A 21,003-nucleotide genomic window follows, 5' to 3' on the forward strand; every position below is an offset into this window, starting at 1 on the left:
TACTCTACCTATGATGGTATGATCATTTGTCTATTTCTTTGCAAATGGGGATTCATATAGTCGACTCCAACATGTAGTTTGCACCGAAATTTTTTGATCTAATATAATAGCTCAAGTTGAATTTTCCCAAAATTCTTAGTTATTATTTATGTGGATTGCGAATCTCTATTTATTGTACCAAAAGGTTGGATGACCATTTGAGTAAGTGGATGACCATTTGAGTAATTATTTATGTGATTTTACTGAAACAAAAAGTTATAAGCTTGGATGACCATTTGAGTAATTAACTCCTAGAATGCGCAAGGGATTAGGAGTAAAACTGTAACCTGTTTTTAAATAAATACTAAAATGATTAGGAAAAGAACAACTCAGGTCTTCATATTCCTTAGTATCAAATGAAGTGCTAAAATAGAAGATTAAAGACTGGTAAAACAATCAAAACAGAGCCAAGAAAAATCCATGCCTCTTGTTCTCTTGATCCCAACTTCAACTAGGACAGTTATGTTCCTGCTTGAAGCATGTTACTGATAACTGACTTCTAACTTTTCATCTTCACTGAATGTGTTTTTTGACAGGTTAAACAACCACAACCGCGATTTAAACAAGATTCAATCAATCAGCACCAACGTCTACCCCTTTTTTCTTCAGGAAGTCCTTGGCTTCAACAATATCCTACAGAAGAAACAACAAATGAACAAATATGAGATATGCTTTTAGTTAGTATAATTTCCAGCTAAGTCCATCATCCTTTTTCTGGGCACTTCTTCCAATTATTTGATCCTTTTATTCACAATGACGAGAAGCCTTTGTTTTCCCAGCACTATCTATAGACAGTATTGTTGAGATAATAGCATTGTTGGTCTCTCAATTATGGGTAAATTCTGATTTTGGTCCTTGTTATATACTCCCTCCGTCACAATTATGTGACACTCTTTCCTTTTTTGTCAGTCTCAAACAGAATAACATCTTTCTATGTTTTTTTTTTTTTTTTTTGATGAAGAACATCTTTCTATGTTTAGTAATAATTTAACTTTAAAATGCTCATTTTACCCCATAATGAGATGATTTACAGTCACACCATACCTATGATTTATTTGACTACAAGTTTCAAAGTCTTGCTTTCTTTCTTAAATTCCGTGCCCGATCAAACACCTTCACATAAATTTGGACAAGAGAGTATGCCGTAACACATTAGGCCAATGCCAACCATTAACAGACCATAGCAACCGAGGGACACGATGAGGTATAGAGGCAACTGCAAAGACATTAGCAATAAACTAAGAATTGCTGAAAGCACACAGAACTTTAACCAAAGGCCATTGCCAAAAGGGTAAGAGAAAATGACAAAGATGGTTCCAGACGGAAAAGGCTCAAATATGCCATCGAACTATTAAAAATGGCTCATTAGTGATTTTGCTAAAAAATATGCTAAAAGTTGAATGACTATTTGTGGAATTAACTCGAAGCGCAAGACATTGGCTGCAAAAGTAGTAACGTTATGCTAGTTTTTCAGAAACATGGACAAATTTTATGTGCTCGGGATAAAAGTTCGTTTAGTGATTTTACTGAAAAAAATGTTATAAGTTGGATGACCATTTGAGAAATTAACTCAAAGAAATTGCAAGGGTTTAGCAACAAAATCTATAACCTGTTGTTAAATAAATAACATGATTAGGTAAAGAACAACTTAGGTCTTCATATTCCATACTATCAAACGAAGTGCTAAAACATAAGATCAAAAACTGGTAAAACAATCAAAACAGAGCCAAGAAAAATTCATGATTCTTGTTCTTTTGGTCCCAACTTCAACTACTTGAAGCCTTAGTTGCCGAAAATGTACCCCATCATAATGTTCTATCTCAAAACAGAACTCAAAAAAGAATACTAGTATAAAAATGAAAAAAAAAAAAAAAAAAACACAAAACATGTCCAAGTCAAAGCGATAACTTGGGAAGTCAGCTGTCGAGTGGCGTAGATGGGGGCATCAGAAAATTAGGACTGTTATGTTCCTACTTGAAGCATGCTACAGAAATCCCGACATCTAATTTTTCATCTTCGCTGAATGTAATTTTCCATATGTTAAACTGTCATCCTGACTTAAACAAGATTCAATCAGAACCGACGTCTACCCCTTTTCTCTTCAGGAATTCCTTGGCTTCAACAATATCCTACAGGAGAAAAAACAAATGAACAAATATGAGATATGTTTTTAGTTATGTTTTCAGCAAACTCCATCATCCTATTCTGGACCCTTTTTCCAATTATTTGATCCTTTTATTCACAATGAAATGCCAAGAAGCCTTTGTTTTACAAGCACTATATATCTTGGCTAACAATCAACCTTTCAGCTGGCAGAATATAGGCAATATTCTTGGAATAATAGTATTGTTGGTCCCTGGATTATGGGTAATTCTGAATTTGGTCCTTGTTATATACTCCCTCCGTCACAATTATGTGACACTCTTTCCTTTTTTGTAAGTCTAAAAAAGAATAACATTTTTCTATGTTTAGTAATAATTTAACTTTAAAATGCTCATTTTACCCATAATGAGATGATTTACGGTCACACCATACCGATGACTTATTTTAGACTACGAGTTTCAAAGCCTTCCTTTCTTTCTTAAAGTCCGTGCCCGATCAAACACCTTCACATAAATTTGGATAAGAGAGTATGACTTAACACATTTAACCTTCAGTTAAAACGTGTCTTTTGGTCCCTTTATGTCGGGAATATGCTATGTTTGACTATTGTTAGAAGTACATTACCCCGACCTCAAGTATGGAGTAACAATACAAGTTTAACATAACACCTAATTAAATGGTGGAACAGTTAATACTTCAGATAATTAGTGATTATTCACGAGCAAAGGGATCAAAAGTGCACATTTCAAGTAACTGAAGGTTAAATGTTTAGTCAAATATCAAAAGGACTAACCAAAAGTACCATGAACCCTTTCTCAAAGGAAAAATGCAAATGTACCTGTTGTAAGAAAAGAGCCTCTTGAGGACATGTGGGAAAATTCATTAGGCCAATGCCAACCATTAACAGACCATAGCAACCGAGGGACACGATGAGGTATAGAGGCAACTGCAAAAATATTAGCAAAACTAAGAATCGCTGAAAACATACAGAACTTCAACCAAAGGCCATTGCCAAAAGGGTAAGAGAAAATGACAAAGATGGTCCCTTATATTTTTTAGGGTAGGTTCAAAATAGTGCCCTAACTATGTACTTAATAGTTTTAGTCCTTTCAGTTTGCGAAAAGTCATGGTCTCCATCAGATATTTAACGATTTAACAATTTATGTTCGTTAGTTTTGAAGGGGAGCCTTGGCGTAACTGGTAAAGTTGCTGCCATGTGACCAGGAGGTCACGGGTTCGAGCCGCGGAAATGACCTCTTTGTAAAATGCAAGGTAAGGCCGCATACAATAGACCCTTGTGGTCCAGCCCCCTTCCCGAACCTCGCGCATAGTGGGAGCTTAGTGCACCGGGCTGCCCTTTTTTTTTTTTTTTTTTTTTTTAGTTTTGATGGAAATAGCGGGAAAACAAAATTTAATCATAACACCAAGAAAGTCCCATCAAAACCTAAAATATCAAACACAAAAAACTGCATTAGACACTAATTTTTTTTTATTTTTTTTTAAATAGCAGAAATTACACCTCAAAAAACTGCCAGAAACTACAAAAATTATACCTCTAAATGTGAGTCCCGATAATTTCCTCTTTGTTTATAGTTCTCGTCAAATCTCTTTTGGACAAAGTTCGATAAATATTTGACAGAGACTAAAAGGGTTTAACTTTTGACAAACTTGACCAAAACTGTTAAGTGCATACTTAAGGGACTGTTTTGAACCTACCCTCAAACATAAAGGACTATTTTTGTCATTTTCTCCCATATAAAGATGGTCAATAAGGGCTAACCAGCCAAGTATAGCTCTCTGGAATTGTCGATGTCTGCAACAAGCCTATCCAAACAGCAGTTACTGCAAGCAATAACGTCAAAATCTTCACGATTTGTTTCATTGGATCTGCAGCAATAAAGTTTTTCATTGATAAAGATATAATAGAAGGCAACGACTGAAACATTAAGAAGCCAATCAAATAAACTTTCAGGGTGTGGTTGGTATGAAGGAAACTAGAAGGTTTTCTTACTTATTTTCCAGTGTTTGGTTGGTGAGAGGAAAATATGTTTCAATGTTTGGTTGGTGAGTAAATATTTTCCTTTCTTTGGTTGTAAGGAGAAAATTAGCTTGCTAACAATATTACAATAGTTTCCGGTGTCATTTTCCCACGCCCATCCCCCACCCCTCCCATCCTAGACAAATTGATTTACATCTATTAAATAAAAAAGGGATTTTTACACTGCATAGCCGGCACCCAAAAAAGTAGCTAGCAGATGTATAATACATGTATATACGTGAGTAGGGGAAATATTAGTGGTCAAGCGGCCAAATGTGTAGAAAGCCCTAAAACAAATGCCCTGTTAACATTAAACTTCATGGCCTACATGGATGTCCAATGTTAGTTGGTTATGATCGATCTTCTGAGGAACAAACTACTTTTCTTGTCAGAATCAAAGACAATGCAAGAAAGCAAAAAAAACAAAGATCTCTACATAATTTTTCAAATTTATAAAACCTTAAATCCAAACTAACAATATATTGGATGATGCAGCAAAGTAACCAAATTCTGGAGCACTATCTGAAGCCAACTACTAAAATCCGGTATGGTTACAGCAGATCAGATAAAAAAATAATAATCAATGAAAGAACTAAAACCTACTGTCAACCCATCTAGCAATGTTCTTCTAACTGTTGATGTATCTTAGTGTTGTTGCTTGAAACTTTCCAATCACAAATATTCCATTGGTTTTCACCACTTAAATTATTTCTCGCCCTTCCCTCCATTTGTTTACTATTACTGGAAACACATTAAATCTCTAAACATAAACCAGATAAGCAAGCACCATCAACAGCATATTTTTAAAGGAATCTGTTGAAATTTACATTGATAATCTGTTCAAAAGCTCATCATTGGTACTGATATTACAGAATGATGGGCAGTCTAGGTATAGTTTACGATCATCAAAGACAATTCAAATAGAAGGAATAGCTTCTGGCTCGCAGTGCACTTGATCATTAATTCAGAGACTTGCCACCATTGAACTCCACTACCAGGAAAGTGAAACAATCTAGAGCTTACATTCCTTAAGCAGATAATATTCTAGTAGTCAAGGAGTAGAAAATGGGGTAACTGGCAACATAGGAAGAATTAAGATAGCAAACGGCACCAGTAGAGAAGGTTGGAATGCTTTAGCTCATTAGGCGTCGTTTGGTTGAAAGACTAAGTTATGCTGGCATTCTTTTCTTATCGACTGTTTGGTTTGTTGTATTAATAATAACAAGCATCTCATCATTTTTAAATAATACTTACTGAATAGGGTGTATAAGTATAAGAATAGTAGTGGTATTGTTAATGCCATGGTTTACTATGGATAAGAATAGTACTGAATAGGGTGTATAAGTGATACAGGTATTAGTTGTAGTATACTTAAATTTGCAACCAAACACTGAACTAAAATTTACACTAGCATTATTCTACCTAATACACTCTACCAAACGACCCCTAAGAACAAACAAAAGGAAGTGCAGTACTGACATGAAGAAATAAACCAAGGCACAAAAAGAAAGACACAGCATATGCTGAATCAAAAAAATGAATCGAAAAAACAATAGAAATTGTAAACTCCTGCATCAGACAAGTGGTTGCTCCAGTAGAGAATCTCAATTCTAATATATCATAAGCAGTTGGAAAATTTAAAGTAAGTCAAACTCCACATTGAATAAGAATAAGATTGCAATCGCAACGCAAACTCAACCATTTGGCACAAAGTGCTAGACTAAAGTCATTACATATGAGTAAATGGAAAAACACAAAAACAACATAAGCAAATATATAAGCTAAAATAAAACAGTCTTAGAACAATAACATGCAACATAAACTATCAAAAACTGCTTAGAAAATATAATCAGAAAATAAACTGCAAAAGTCGGCACTCACCTCGACTAACTGGTTTAGATGACAGAGTAACAAATAAAATTAAGTTCTATACAAGTTGAATATCCACTAAAGTTCCACAACAAAAACCAAAAACCTTAACAATATCAAAAATCCTAAATTCAAACAACACCTCTAACCACAATTACTTTATGGGCTTTGTTTCGGGTGGCTCAAGAGAATTACTTAACTTAGGGAATAGAATAGGGGAATCTAAATATACAACTATGTAATATACGATCTAGAGCGATAGCAAAAAGATTACAATGACATTTCTGATTGGCTGTCTTGTATTTCTAATAAGTTGTTTAATAGTTGGCATGTTGAATCGTACACATAATATGGTTCCTCTTTGGATAATAGGTAATGTAGCTGGTATTCTTGTAATCGGTTGGGCACTATACGAAATATCATTCTAATATTTCCAAAGGGGTTTCAAATTGCTTTGATAACCATGGTGTCCGAGCAGGCTTGCACACACCTCGACTAATTCTACGGGTACCTGCTACCTCCCACCAGCACAAGTACCGCCTTTGTTTAATCTGGAAGAAGGAAAACATACTGATCTTGCAAGGGTTAAGTAAGAAAGCCGATTCAAAACTTCAGCAGGAAAATTTCTTAATTTACTCAAAATTTAAATTACCAAATACCACATAGAGAGGAAGGGCCACATGAGCGGAGCTAGCGTACTGAAAGGGGGTTCAATTACATTGTTTTTTACGTACATATAATAGGTGTTGAACCCCTTAGGGAAAATCCTGACTCTGCCACCTAGAAGTCAACAGAAATTGTCCCAGATATCAAGAAACTCGTATGTACTATAAGTCATTCTCCCACTAATTTCAGGAAAACATTTACCTTGGTAAATTATATATTGTTTTAGTGGAATTTAATCACCACATCACCCAAAAATCCACCAAGAACTTTTAGAGAAATCCCAATTCAAATTTAGCTAATTTGACCACACCCACATGACAAAAATATAATCTTTTTTTGCTTCTTTGGTACATAAAAATGTAATATTTTCACCAAGTAACTCTATAAGACAGGAATAAATAAGTAAATAAATTTTGTTTTGGAACAAAGAAAACAGTTAATGACAAGTAAAACTACAATCAAAAAACAAACCTGGTATTGAATATTTTGTTCTCATAATTTTGTTTATTAATGAAGTTCTCAATTAAAAAAAAAAAAAAATTCCAAGAATTTCTAATCAACCAACCATAAATCACCAAATCTACAAATAACTCTTAACCCCATAAACATTTAAAGAAATCCCAATTCAAATTTAGCTAATTTGATCACACCCACATGATAAAAATCTAATCTTTTCATTCTTTGGTACATAAAAATGTAATCTTTCTTTCTTTTCTTTGGTACCTAAAAATGTAATCTTTCACCAAGTAATTCCACAAGAAAGGAAATAAAGAAGCATATAAATTTTGTTTTGAATAAAGAAAACAGTTAGTAAAAGGTAAAACTATAATTGAAGAACAAACCTTGTCAATTGTGCTCCCAAATAAAACAGGATCTGTACAAATTCAAGGTTGGTAATTGTGCCTGTTTTCTTTCGTTGTTCTTTAGTTAATTATATTTAGGTGTTTAACTTTCAACCAGATAGTAATATTTTTAGACAATTTAATACTCCCTCCCTCCCAAAATGACTTGCACAAAATTTAATAAATAAAGGAAAGCTTTTAAAATATATGGTTCAAAACAAGCTTTAAATATTTGTGTGATCATAAATTATTTCTAAATATAGAAAGGGAATAATCTTTTTGAGGCAGATTAAAAAAGAAAGGAGAATAATTTTTTTGGGACACCGGGAATAATATATAATGGCTATTAGCACTAAGGTCATTTGCACTTTTTACCCTATTCTGTGCTGGTATTTAATCTTTGTCCTTCAAATGGGGTGGTCTTAATTTATTTATTTTTTGTTTGTTTTGGGTGGGGGGGGGGGGGGGGGTTGGGGGGAGGGCTTGGTCTTTAATTTTTATCCCTAAAAAATGGTGGTCTTTAAATTTTGTTCTTCAGGCAGAAATTATATTGTCAGATTTGTAAAATTTTACCTTATGAAATTCTGCCTTGCGGTTTTTTTTTTTACTGGGCAATTCGCAAATTGCCCTTCTTTTGGGGTAATCTTTAAATTTTACCCCTCGTATTTGAAATCTTTAAATTTTGCCCTTCGGCTAAAACCCATGAGTTCCAGGTTCGAACCCCCACTCAGTCAAAATTTAAAAATAAAAATCACAAGGTAGAGTTTAAATTTCGCTATGCCCCCACCGGCATACACTTGTTAAGGAATTACCAAAGTTATGCCGGACCCGACATACTTATGCCTTATGGGCAGACTTGACATAAGTATGCCGAGTCCGGCATAACTTTGGTAATTCCTTCACAAGTTTATGTCGGGTCCGGCATACTTATGGGCAAACTTTTAGTTAAGCCTTAACTAAAAGTCTTTTCTAGTTATGCCTTATGGGGCGTACTTTTAGTTAAGGCATAACTAAGTACGCCCCTATAACATAACTTTGTAAGACATGTACTTTGTCCTATAAGGCAAATTCTTAGTTATGCCTTAAGGAAAAGTTCCGCCGTATGGGGCATACTTTCGGTTATGCCGTATTTAATTTGAAGTAAATAATTTCATAAAAATGAAAGTTAAAATATTAAAGCAGTGGAATGAAAGTTTTACTTTCATATATTGAAAATATACTTATATGAAATTTAATTATTACTAACGTAATTACCCACTTGTGAAACTACAATGAGCATATGGTTGTCGTTGTTGTACACTTGTATTAACACAAATTATATTTCTTTAATTAAAATATCTACTTTTATATCTGGACCTCACATAACTAGTAAAAAGCATAGAGACCTGCTGCTTCTTCTTATTTTTCTATGATTCCTTAAACTTAGCACATTGTGTGATGAAGTTCATTTTTTTCAGTTCAAGCTTCAAGGTACTATGTTCTAAAATTCAGTTTCTTAAGTTCAAATTTCAGGATATTGTGTCATGAAGTTAATTTTTTTTTTAAACTTACGACAAACTTTTTCCCTTCAAACTTAAGTAATTTCAGTTCAAATTGAATGTTAATTATGCATTTCTTTGAGTCGCATGATTAAACTATGAATGCGTAATCCTTATATTTATATTGACATCACAACGAAGCGAACTTCTCATATGTATTGTGGAGAACAAAAACTAAAGGGGTTAATCTGAACTTCAAGACACACTGTCTTAAAGTTTTGAACTGTGAAATTTGAACTTCCAGGTAAAATATCCTGAAGATTCAATGGCTCTTGATTGAACCATCCTGAAGCTAAAGTCTTGGAATTAAATTTGAGATTGAAGCATCATTTGTTCATTCACTCTCTTTCTTCCAAGAAGAAGAAGTAAAAGAAGCACAAAAGTACAATAGTAGAAGCACCTAATGAACTAAGCCTTGCGTCATATGGAGTCGAGTCCGATGGCATGACCCAAGAGCCGGAGTTCATCCGAACTCCCTTCATTTAAAAATTACACCGTATATACAAGCGAAAATTATTTTTTATATATATATATATAGACGTTGAACCCCTTAATTTTTTCATTTATATTTCTTTATATTTTTGACCCCTCGACATAAATTTCGACTCATTTAATCGAGTTCTAGCCTATCTATTGTAAACAGTTGTAGAGAAGAAGTAATCGATTGTGGCTAAAATTTAAATACTTTGCAAGCGCTTGCAAACTCTTAAACAGAAGCCCTAAAAGTGGTTACTAGTGCAAAAGGTCCAAACTGAAACCGACCAGCCCAAATATAAAAACACCAGTTCATCATAGAAAGAGTTACAATTTACAAAAAATGGCAGATAGCAAACACCCTCGTCTCATTCTCCATAACTTTCTCTCTTTAGATCTTTGCAAGGTCAGTTTCCAAATTTAGAAACTCAAACAAACTAAAACAATGGTACCCCTTTGTTTCAATTTATTTGTATTACTTTTCTTTTTAGTCCGCTAAAAAAAAAAAGAATGTCTCTTTCTTTTTTTTGTCAATTCTTTAATTTTAACTTTTCACGTGACATGTTTAACACCACAATATTAAAGAATATATTGATCATTTTATATATCTTTAATTTAAGATCATAATATTAAAAAATGAATAAGTCTTTCTTTTACTTTCTTAGACTATGTGTCAAGTCAAAACGAGACAAACAAATTGAAACGGAGGTTACATAATACATGTGAAGAATTATGTTTTTTTTTTTTTTTTAATTGCAGGAGTTAGAGTTTATACACAAGAGTTGTTGTACAAGCCAAATGTGTTTGGTTGACATAAAAAATTAAGCATTTTGAGCTCCATATTGCCCTTAAAGATGACAAAAGTACTTGTTTTTTTCAATCTTGATAAGACCCTAGTGTTCATAAAGTTTTGATTTTTTTTTTTTTTTTTTTTTGAAATTTGTGTTAGTTTTGCTTGTTTCTATTTGTTGTTGCAAAATCATCATGGTCTATTACTAGACTTGAAACACAGTATAAACTTAATCGTGAGATATCCCACCTTATCGTGTGTACCAAACGATCCCTTAAAGAAAGTAAAAATATGATAGAACAAATCATTCTTTTTATAATTTTACATACTACATGTTGAAGATTTTTTTTTTTGTGGTTAATTGCAGGAGTTAGAGTTTATACACAAGAGTTGTGGTACTGTAGGGTACAGGCCAAATGTGTTTTCTACAACATTATCTCATCTTATTGCCACTAACTGTGCTCATTTGATCATGCCCATTATTCCCATTAGAGGTAAAATCTAATGTTTAGTTTTGGGAAATTATCACTTTTAGTCCTTCAAATATTGTGGTCCGGCCCTTCCCCGGACCCCGCGCATAGCGGGAGCTTAGTGCACCGGGCTGCCCTTTTAGTCCTTCAAATATTGATAAAATTATGATTTTGGTCCTTGTGATTTTTGGTTAAGCACATTTAACCTTGATATGTGCATTTTTGATCCCTTTGATTGTCAAGTTTTACAAATTTAACGAGTTATTAAGTAGGCGTTTGGCAACAGATACAAAAAAAAAAAAAAAAAAAAAAAAAAAAAAAAGAAATTCACTTTAATTGGAATTTATGAAGTTGGAGTTGACGATGGAGTTGTGTTTGGTTGTACTTTGGGACGTAGAGAGGCTGTTTCATGGCCAAATAATGGTTTTCAAATAAAGTGAAATATTATCCCCGAAAAAAGTGAATAATTCTCATGGCCAAATGGATCCCAAGTGTTGAATTATTCAATTATCGATGTGTTGCGTTAAAGTTTATATTGTTACTTTGTATTTGAGGGTAATGTAATTCTATAAATAGTTATATTTCCTATCAAATGGCACCACACGTTTTAGTTAATTGAAGGTTAGATGTGCTTAGCCAAATATTACAAAGACCAAAATCGGAATTTATCATTAGCTATGAGACCAAAAGTGTATTATTAGTTTAAAGGTGAATTTTTTGTTATTTTTACTTAATTTTTTGATTTTTGCTTTGTGGGTGTTGGTAGAAAGGTTAAGGGAGAAAGCAGAAGAGTATTTTGGGTGCCAGTATGAGTTGTTTGTTGAATTCACTGGTCTAATCAGGTTCAAACTCCAATTTCTTTTCCCTTCTAAACTTATTCATGATCATATCGTTTTTAATAATTAACTCTGCCTATGTGAGCTTTGCCAAAGCATAGTCGGTCTCAAGCCCGGATGAATGAGGATGATTAGTATATGTGCTACCCTTTGTTAGGGAGCGCTTTACCCCCCAATCACAGCGTGAATCGGATTTAGTCGGGCCCCAATACGGGTATGGGGCCCTGGGATGGAAAGCAAAAAAAAAAAAAAATCTATGTTGTTTGGACTCTCAATGAATGTTGCCGCACCTGTGCTGGATCCTCAAAAAATGCTATGAAGGACCCGACACGCACCCGTAGGTAACTTTGAAGAGTCCGAGCAACATAGAAAAAATAGTCTACCTCTAAATACTGGATGAACTTGGATAGAGGAGAATGAATATAGAGGATTCATATACAGGCTATTTCAACTATTTTGAAATGAGGATTAGTTGATGTTATTGTTGTATGTGCCTTTTCAAGTTATAGAATCCATAATCGAGAGAAGCTACAAGAATAAAGAGAGATCACCCGTCCAACTAGGAAAAAGACTTTGGGTCAGTTTGGTATATAGCATGAAGTTTCTTCGACATATTAAGATATTTCTTGTAGCAGTAGAAGATATATTTCCCCAGATGGAACTTGGACAAAATCCATCAGAAGCTTGAGGGTTTAACAAGTTCAGTTTCACTCTATTTTTAGTTCTTTGTGCAGTTTTTAGCCCTTCATTGTCACAAGCAAATAGTTCAATGGCATTATTTCACCTTCAGGATTTTATCCTTCTTGTTTTTTATCGTAGTGAAATAAAATTTCCACTGATATGGAGCTATTTGTCTAATGTTTGTATGAATTACAGCTGGTGTAGAGGAGCAAGCATCGGTTGGCACAGTGATGACAATAGACCTTACCTTAAACAACGGGATTTTGCGGTGCGTCTTTACTTGCTGTTGTATCTTCCGTCGTTGTTATCTGCGACATATTTTTAGTTTTATGTTATTAACAATGTATTGAGTCTTCTTGCAGCTTGCTGTTATTAGTATTCTCATGTTCTCTAAATTGATTTTGTTGATAACCGACAACATTTGATCAGCTATAAATGATGTTTAGTCACTCTAGTGATGGGTACGAGTTTAATGATTTTGAAAAGTTAGCCAATAAATGATTGGTTTAGTCATTGGAGTGGGATTGTAAAAGAAGACTATAGATGAATTTAATTAGGCTTTAGTGGTGGCATAAATGCCTTAAGAAGGTTGGTGAGAGGTCGAATTTTTGCTCTCCGGGAAATCAGACATAGTATTTGTGCATGATGTCGAGTTGCATGCTATGGAAATACTTATTATTGGATTAATATGGACCATATAATAGCTTCTTATTATGATCTAATGTGCTGGATGTAAATAATTTTTACTTTGTATGACGCATACAGAAAGTCAAAATTCTGGTAACAGAGACAATTAATCAAATGGGTTCTTTATGGATATTGGTCTATGAGTAGATGTTTGGATATTTGATATTTGCAGAACACTAAAGTGAAAAGAGGTGTAATGTTGAATCACACTGTTATGAAATCTTGAGGTCCTTATTTGTTTACTCCAGTTGACAATTCTTAATTCTTTTGTTGAAGGCAGTGTGTTATTTAAATAGTTATGAAGCAGATTTCAAGGGTGGTATCTTTCACTTCAAGGATGGAGAACCTGCAGATATTGTGCCCGTGGCTGGTGTAAGTAAATGTGTGGACTTGGTGGTGCATTTGACTACTTAAGTTACATTTGGAATATGTCACGTTCTCTGGCATTTTGTATGGTTGCTTGCAATGTAAATCCTTTTTTTCCCCCAATGTAATGTAAATTTTGAACAAGTCTCTTAGTTCTGAATTTGGGACCCTGGTTTAAAAGAGAATGTACACTGAAGATGCTTATATATAGAAGAGAAAATATTCCATTAGGGCTATGCTAATACGTATAATTTTCCTTATTAGTTTTGTAGAACTTTTCTGGAACCTCCCTTTTCTATTTTCTTTTTGACAACCGTGATGTCTAGGCCTGCTTGCGCGCACCTCGACTAAGAGCCTGTTTGGATGGGCTTAAAAAAAACAGCTTATAAGCTGAAAACAGCTTATAAGCCCAAAAAAAATAAGTTGGTATAGTCCAACTTATTTTTTTTGGCTTATAAGTTGTTTTCAGCTTATAAGCTGCTTTAGATAAGTTAAGCCAAACAAACTCAATTAAATTTTTGGGCTTATTTTAAGCACAAAATGGCTTTAAGCTGGCCAGCCAAACACTCAAAAAAGCTGAAAACAGCTTTTAGGCAACTTATAAGCCAATCCAAACGGGCTCTAATTCCATGGGAGATTTGCTCCCTCCCATCAACACAGGTGGCAGGTAACTCTGTCGACCAAGGCTCACCTAGTTTTTTTTGTCTCGGCTAAGATTTGAAACTGATACCTCAGGGAATTCATCCCACTTCATTGACCACTAGGCCATGGGCATCAACACCAGGAATTATAATCTCAGAGATTGCGGCATAGGTGCTGGAATCGCACAACAAAAAACCCAGTAGCAGCTTACATTTTAAAAATTCTCCCACCTATCACAATGTGGGAACTTTGGAGATCAAGATGCAACTCTAGATATGAGGAAGAAAAGCCTTCTACCATCAGATCTATATCTTTAATTTCCTTCAACATCTGCCAGTTGACCAAGAAAACATTTTCAAAGCTTGAAATTCCTGATAACTGGGACAACCTTCTCAAGCTCATGGAATCTATACTAGTTGATACTACTACTGTTCCCGTCAAATGGCTTAAACCACCTCTTCTTTTTGTCAAGATGAATTCAGATGGGTCTTGTATAGGTAGCTCAAGTGGAGGAGGCGGAGTGGTTGGAGACTCCATGGACAATTGTATAATGGGCTTTCATCCTTCCACTTGGAAATGGTACCAGCAACACTGCTGAGGCAAATGCTTTCCTTTTTGACCTCAAGTGGTGCATCGACAATGGACACAATCTCATTGTTGCGGAGACTGATTCATTACTCCTCCGGAACTGCATAGATGACAATTGGACCACTCCTTGGAGGATAAAGGAAACAATTGAAGAAATTGGAAAGCTTGTTCTAAGACATGGGGTAATTATTAAGCATTGTTTTAGAGAAGCCAAAAAAGTGGCAGATAAGCTTGCTTCCATGAGTCATACTGCTGAGGTTACTAGAGTTTCTACTCATCCAAACTCTATCCCAAGACAAATTAGGAGCTCTTGAACATAGATAGATGGCAATTTCCTTCTTTTAGAGTCAAAAAAAGGAAGCCGGGGATGATTTTATTTTAACCACCTTGAAGTGCTTCTCTGTTGCCGCTGATGTGCATACTTTTTGCTCAAAAATCTTGTACAAATCTCTCCAAGAAGGCAAGGTCTAGTCCTCCTCCTTCAAATGTAATCGTCTTTAAGTGGCAATGAAATAGGGACAGTTCTTATGGGGAAAAAAATTGACCACTAGGCCACACCCTTGGGTGCAAATTTTGTAGAACTTTTCTGGAACTTCCCTTTTGCTCTTTTGGTTGCTGAAGTTGATGAACAATCTGCTTGTAAGTTCCTTTTATTGATCAATACGAAGCTTGTTTGTTATAGCTTCTCATGCAAGTTATAATTTGCTATCTGACTGAAATGTATTGTTCTATAGTGAAATGTAAATATTATATTATCTGGATTCTGCTCTGTTGTGTAATTTCCATTTTACTCTTTTTTCCCCCTCTTGACTGCTCTTCCTTACTGATGATACTTCTATCTCATTAGGATGTTATCATGTATACGGCTGATGACCAAAATATACATTCTGTTGATGAGGTATGCTCCCTCTTCTTTTAGTAAAAATAGAACCTCTTTGAGCCCGTTTGGATTGGCTTATAAGTGGTCAAACCAGCTTATAAGCTGTTTTTTGGTTTTTTAGGTGTTTGGCAAAGTAGCTTATAAGCTAAAAAAGTGCTTAAAATAAGCCCAAAAAAAATAAGTTGGGCATAAGCTGTTTTTTGGTCAAACCAGCTTATAAGCCACTTTTTTTAAGATAAGCCAAACGGACTCTTTGTGTGTTCTCCAATTTACTCCAAAATCCTTTTATATTGTCACTGTTCCATTTTTTTGTTTTTTTTCTGTTTTGCTTTTTTCTGGATAAAGATACATCGTCCTCCTGATATTGTACAGATACATGGTACCTTTAACTGACTATACACATACTTGTCAAATCCAGACACAAGCTCTAATTTTGTCATCTTCTACTAATGAAAGCCTTACTGCTTTGAGAAAATAATAGATTGGCACTGAAAAAAGATATTTATAATCTTATTCTTTAACCACTTCCACATGGATCAATGGATCAACCAACTTCAGAGAAGAGAAGCAACTGGTTCAACTCGTGGTTGTATGGAGTTTATTGAAGTGTGACAAAATAAATAGACAAATAATTGAACTTAAAGAAACTCTGGTTAGTCTGTGATGCCAATGAAACCAATAGAAGGTGCTCTTGCTCAGAAAAACCTAAAGGTGTGTTTGGTATGAAGGAAAATGTTTCCCCGGAAAATAAGTGGGTTTCTTACTTATTATAAGCAGAAAATATTGTTCTAAAAGCATTTTTATATAATCTAGGCAAATACTATTGAGGTTGCCATGGGGGCTAGGGGTATGGGGGTGGTGGGGATGGGACTTGGGCTTGGGGTGGGGTGGGTATTACAAAAGTAGTGTGGAATGTCACTTGTGGAATATGTTTTCCTGACTTCCATTAGGGAAGTCATTTTCCTCATTTTTAAGGAACTTGTTTTCCTAGAGAAAATGTTTTCCACAAATTTTGACCGCCCAAACATGAGAAAATTGGAAAACATTTTCTGATTTTTCCTCCATACCAAAAACACACCCTAAGATCATCTAATGCTTTGTTTAAGCGTTGTCAACAAATTAGCTGGCGTGGGAAACAACTTCAGAGTGCTGAATGATCATTTCCTTAGATAAAGTGGACATTTTATTTTAGCATAATTAGTGTAGATTAATTTTCTCAGATGAGTCATCTGAATGTATCTCTCATCAATTTTAGGAATTTTTGTCTTCTTATGTCCTGCCGGTATTTGGATTCATTTTTCCTTCGAGAGCCGAGGGTCTATCGGAAACAGCCTCTCTACCCCACAAAGGTAGGGGCAAGGGATAATATTTGCGTACATCTTACCCTCCCGAGACCCCACTTGTGGGATTACACTGGACATGTTGTTGTTGTTTGCCTGTTTCCTTGCTTCCTATCTCTTTTCTCTAATTCACTAATTCTTCCATACAGATTACTGAAGGGGAGCGAATTACGCTTACTTTATGGTTCAGCCGTGACGCTTCTTATGATGAAGACCCTAAAGTCATCTCATCTCTCTCACCAGCTTTATCGGGTGTTGTAGATAGCAAGTTGCGTTCATATTTACCTTTGCCGGGGTCCATCAATATGTACTGGTTTCCACCAGACGAAGCTTCAAGTTTCTTATCCGGATTTGATATACGCTGCGGAAGATTGCATGTTGTTGGATTCGATATCTATCCATTTCAGGAGACTTGCGATTTATCAGCATCGGATTCATCTTACAACTTACTGGAGTTACTATCAGAACCACTACTTTTAGCACGAGAAAGCCAGTTGTTTGAGACCCAATTTCTTAATATAATGCATGCACTTCAGGTACCTTCCTTTAATCTTATCCTTGAAAAGATTAGTATAGCAAGCATCCTACTGAACATTGCATCAGTTATTTGATCTTGATAGGGGTGGCAAAATTAGCCCATGAAAACGTGACCCACTCAACACCCGTCCATTTGTTAGCTCAACCCGTTTTAGCCCAACTGCCCATTTGACACCCCTAATCTTGTTAGAGAGGGTATTTTAAGTTGAAGTTTCCAAGTTTAAACCGGATGTCACAACCAGAATACCGAATGCCCTCCTGTGTTATCTTAGCATACTGTTTTACATATTAAAACAGAAGAAAAAAGTCGTCGATCTTTTGAATTGTATATTCTAGTATTTGATTAATTGGTAGGTTGATTTCATATGCAACTTCTTTGTGTAGCAGATGGTGCAGTTCTATCTCTGGAAGTTCTCCAATTTAAAGACAAAGGTCGAAGAAACGACTCCACAAGTAATTCCGACTTCCCAGAAACAAAAAACTGAAATAGATCGTCTAAAATCTGTGTTTCTGAAGGATATTCAACTCGGGGAACGTTTCTTTGGCCATTCAAGACCCATCAAAGACAAGGTGTATGAATTTGACTGGGTTACTTTTTCAGCTGCAGTTCCTGAATGGGAATGTTATGTTTTCAAGTTACAGAGGGAACTGCTTTTGCATTTACCTCATTGGAGAACTAATCAATCCATCTTTTGTGTTCCATTGGGAGATCTTGAGGATTGAATCTGGATTTTGTATATATTGTTACCAGAGACGGATCCAGGATTTGAAGTTTATGAGTTTCTAAAACGATTTTAAGTTACATATAATAATAACTGAGATCACCGTCAAACATTTATAAGTGGACTTCTTACGGTCTTAACAAAAGTTACTAGATTCACGTGAATCATTCTGATTGTTTCATAGAGATGCTTTGATTTATCCATGTGGGCATGGACATGATAACTAACTTCTTGTCTTGGTGAAATTTATTTAGCTTTGCAATTCTGTGGAAAAAATTTATGTGTGAGATGTGTCATGTCATAATTGTGTGAGGGTGTCAATTAATTGACAAGTGCACAGTGAGTCTCACATTTTTGCCCTTTTCACTAGTCACCTCTCCTTTTCTCTTCACCTGCCACGCTACCACTTCTTCCATTCGAAGCCCCCCACCCCCCCCCCCCCCAACTAACTTACACCATCATGCCTTACTAATCTGCATTTGGTTAAGCTTGACAATTGCATTTTTTTTTTCTCCAAATTTGTTTACACAACCATCTGATTGAAGAAATTGAATAACGCGACAAGGCACAGTGAAATGGTTAGCAATGCCATGAGATTAGAATTTCAGGAATGTAGCTAATGTCATTTAAAATGGTGGTTAATGATAAGAATAAAAATAAAATATTAAATGTTAATCGTTAAATATAAGTTATATCTAAATAAGAACTAATCTCCATCAAAGTAACCTTCTGGTCAATTTGTTAACACGGTGCACTGAAATATCATTGTGTGGTCAAACATCTCTTTAATTACCATTCGTTATGACAACATTTCACTATTAACGGCCTGATTTTTTCCGGAATTGATTTTTCATGTTATATTTTATTTCTATATAACAACATTCTACCTATAAGAGCAATGTCATTCAATATATCAATTATATCGCTACACTCTTTTTAAAATTACCTATCTATAACAGTTATACTCAAATATTGTGTAATAATATTTTGTAAGAAATATATTATGTATAAAATAAAATATTAAAATATTTATGCTAAGCTCTTAAATAACCTTAAAGGGAATACTGTGAATTCCATTTTGCTTTTGAATAAAATTCTTCGTCAATTCAATTGCTATATTATCACTAAGAGACTGAAATTTACGAAACAACCTACAATTGTAGAATTGTTACGTCAAACTTGAAATATTTAAATTCTTAAGTAATTTTAAATGCAAATGCTCCTTCGATTTTAATTATTTATCGGGATGGACAACTAGTTATGGATTTATTGGTAATTTCTTATAGTCTTTTTAATTTTTAATTAATGAGATATGAAATCAATTGTGGTTTTAAAATTACAAGAATATTATTTCGTTTATAACAGGAAAATAATTATTTCAGCATTTTTATTTGTAACAACTAAATGAGATGTAAATATCAAATGTCAGTATACATACATAACAACACCTCACTATAGCAGCCATAGAATTTTCGGACAAACACTGCCTTTATAAAGAAGTTTGAGTACTAATTGCATCAAATGGAGTAGATAAATTAATATATGCATGAAATAAATAAAATATTGGCGAAAAAAAACCCATGACCAGGTAGAAAAGTGAAAAAACCATGAGAGAAGTTTTGCTGTGGCTGGAGAAAGCAATTCTTAAAAAATAATCAACCTCACATGCCAAGTCATACGTGTGTCTCATCCAGCATAAAACTTTTCCAATTCTGTGTGTTATCTACTGGTCAATCTTATAACTACCAAATGTGTACTGTGGTTAATTTACAACTTTGTGCTAGACAACCCCAAATTTCCAAAGTATATTTTTCGGTAAGAAAAAAAAAACATTGCGGTATTCAATTTTAATCACAAGAAAAATGCTACTCCCTCAATCCCAATTTAAGTGCTTTACTTTTCTTTTTATTGTGTCCCAAAAAGAGGATACGTATTCTCTCTATACGTAGTAAGTTTTCCAATTTCAATTCTGTCCCAATTTAAGTGGCTTAATTTTCTTTTTAGTCTGTCCCAAAAAGAGTGTATCTCTATACGTAGTAAGTTTTCCAATTTCCACATTCTACATGAACAAGTTTAAGACCACAAGATTAGAAAGTTTCTTAAACTCTTTACCCAGTCAAACTAAGACACTTAAATTGAGACGGTAGGAGTAGTATTTTTCTTGTGATTAAAATTGAATACCGCACTGTTTTTTTTCTTCTTTTCAAAGGAGGTTTTTATTTTATAAACTAGCATGTTTATATTGTGGGGAGGAAATAACTCTGTTCATTTCTGAGGTACAATAAAAACTAGGGAAAAGGGTCAAAAATGCCCCTTTACTTTAGAAAAAGGGTTAAAAATATCCTCCGAACTAATTTTTGGTGAAAAATACCCCTTCCGTCATTAAAGTTTTCTAATATACCCCTGTCTTAACGGAAATCTGCAACATAATCCGATTTTATTTTTAAACCCGCTCTATTTAAAACCGACCCAACTACATAAAAAACGCATATGCGGCCAACTTGTTCTCAAGTCCTACATTTGGAGCCACTAGGCACAAGAGCGGGCAACCCATATGTGTTTTTTATTCAGTTGGGTCAGTTTTAAATGGAGCTGGTTTAAAAATGAAATCGGGTTATATTGCGGATTTCCGTTAAGACATGGGTATATTTGAAAACTTTAATGACTGGAGGGGTATTTTTAACCCAAAATTAGTTCGAAAGATATTTTTAGCCCTTTTTCCAAAGTAAAGGGACATTTTTGACCCTTTTCCCTAAAAACTATTTCCTATATTGATCAATGAAACCACATCTAAGCAAACCAATAGCTTGTTTGGTTGCCAAACTTATCCAAGGACTGAAGAAACTTATCCTTTCACCTACTGCCTCTTTTTTAAAAAAATAATAATTTTTCTTA

At 34.5% G+C, this 21,003-nt stretch overlaps 2 protein-coding genes across 7 annotated transcripts; one reads left to right on the forward strand and one right to left on the reverse strand.

Annotated features, from left to right (window-relative positions):
* Window positions 1–307: 307 nt before the first annotated feature.
* On the reverse strand, window positions 308–7,237 carry LOC132032889 (dolichol-phosphate mannose synthase subunit 3). 2 transcript variants are annotated; one of them, XM_059422674.1, is made up of 4 exons: window positions 7,187–7,237; window positions 3,923–4,029; window positions 2,981–3,088; window positions 308–672 (listed from the first exon to the last, which is right to left on the reverse strand). In XM_059422674.1, the coding sequence occupies exons 1-4, from the start codon at window positions 7,209–7,211 to the stop codon at window positions 613–615; spliced, it is 300 nt and encodes a 99-aa protein (XP_059278657.1). In that variant the 5' UTR covers window positions 7,212–7,237; the 3' UTR covers window positions 308–612. The 2 variants fall into 2 exon arrangements, with proteins under 2 accessions (XP_059278657.1, XP_059278656.1); XM_059422673.1 differs by lacking the exons at window positions 308–672; window positions 7,187–7,237 and adding an exon at window positions 2,098–2,168.
* A 2,624-nt stretch (window positions 7,238–9,861) lies between these two features.
* On the forward strand, window positions 9,862–18,272 carry LOC132032890 (uncharacterized). 5 transcript variants are annotated; one of them, XM_059422675.1, is made up of 8 exons: window positions 9,862–9,975; window positions 10,727–10,853; window positions 11,596–11,671; window positions 12,542–12,614; window positions 13,310–13,405; window positions 15,477–15,527; window positions 16,999–17,385; window positions 17,771–18,272. In XM_059422675.1, exons 1-8 carry the CDS (start codon window positions 9,913–9,915, stop codon window positions 18,107–18,109), a joined length of 1,212 nt encoding a protein of 403 aa, XP_059278658.1. In that variant the 5' UTR covers window positions 9,862–9,912; the 3' UTR covers window positions 18,110–18,272. The 5 variants fall into 5 exon arrangements, with proteins under 5 accessions (XP_059278658.1, XP_059278659.1, XP_059278662.1 ...); XM_059422676.1 differs by having other exon boundaries at window positions 17,774–18,272; XM_059422678.1 differs by having other exon boundaries at window positions 9,907–10,017.
* Window positions 18,273–21,003: the final 2,731 nt, after the last annotated feature.

This window comes from Lycium ferocissimum, chromosome 10, assembly GCF_029784015.1.
Source record: "Lycium ferocissimum isolate CSIRO_LF1 chromosome 10, AGI_CSIRO_Lferr_CH_V1, whole genome shotgun sequence".
NCBI classification, from domain to species: Eukaryota; Viridiplantae; Streptophyta; class Magnoliopsida; order Solanales; family Solanaceae; genus Lycium; species Lycium ferocissimum.

Coding starts and splice junctions, on each gene's coding strand:
- LOC132032889 (XM_059422674.1), bottom strand. CDS start 7,211: ATGAGAACAAAATATTCAATACCAG. Junction 3,089..3,922: donor CAGAGAGCTATACTTGGCTG/GTTAGCCCTTAT, acceptor ATATTTTTGCAG/TTGCCTCTATACCTCATCGT. Junction 673..2,980: donor AGGCTCTTTTCTTACAACAG/GTACATTTGCAT, acceptor TTTCTTCTGTAG/GATATTGTTGAAGCCAAGGA.
- LOC132032890 (XM_059422675.1), top strand. CDS start 9,913: ATGGCAGATAGCAAACACCCTCGTCTCATTCTCCATAACTTTCTCTCT. Junction 9,976..10,726: donor TCTCTTTAGATCTTTGCAAG/GTCAGTTTCCAA, acceptor GGTTAATTGCAG/GAGTTAGAGTTTATACACAA. Junction 17,386..17,770: donor ATATAATGCATGCACTTCAG/GTACCTTCCTTT, acceptor TTCTTTGTGTAG/CAGATGGTGCAGTTCTATCT.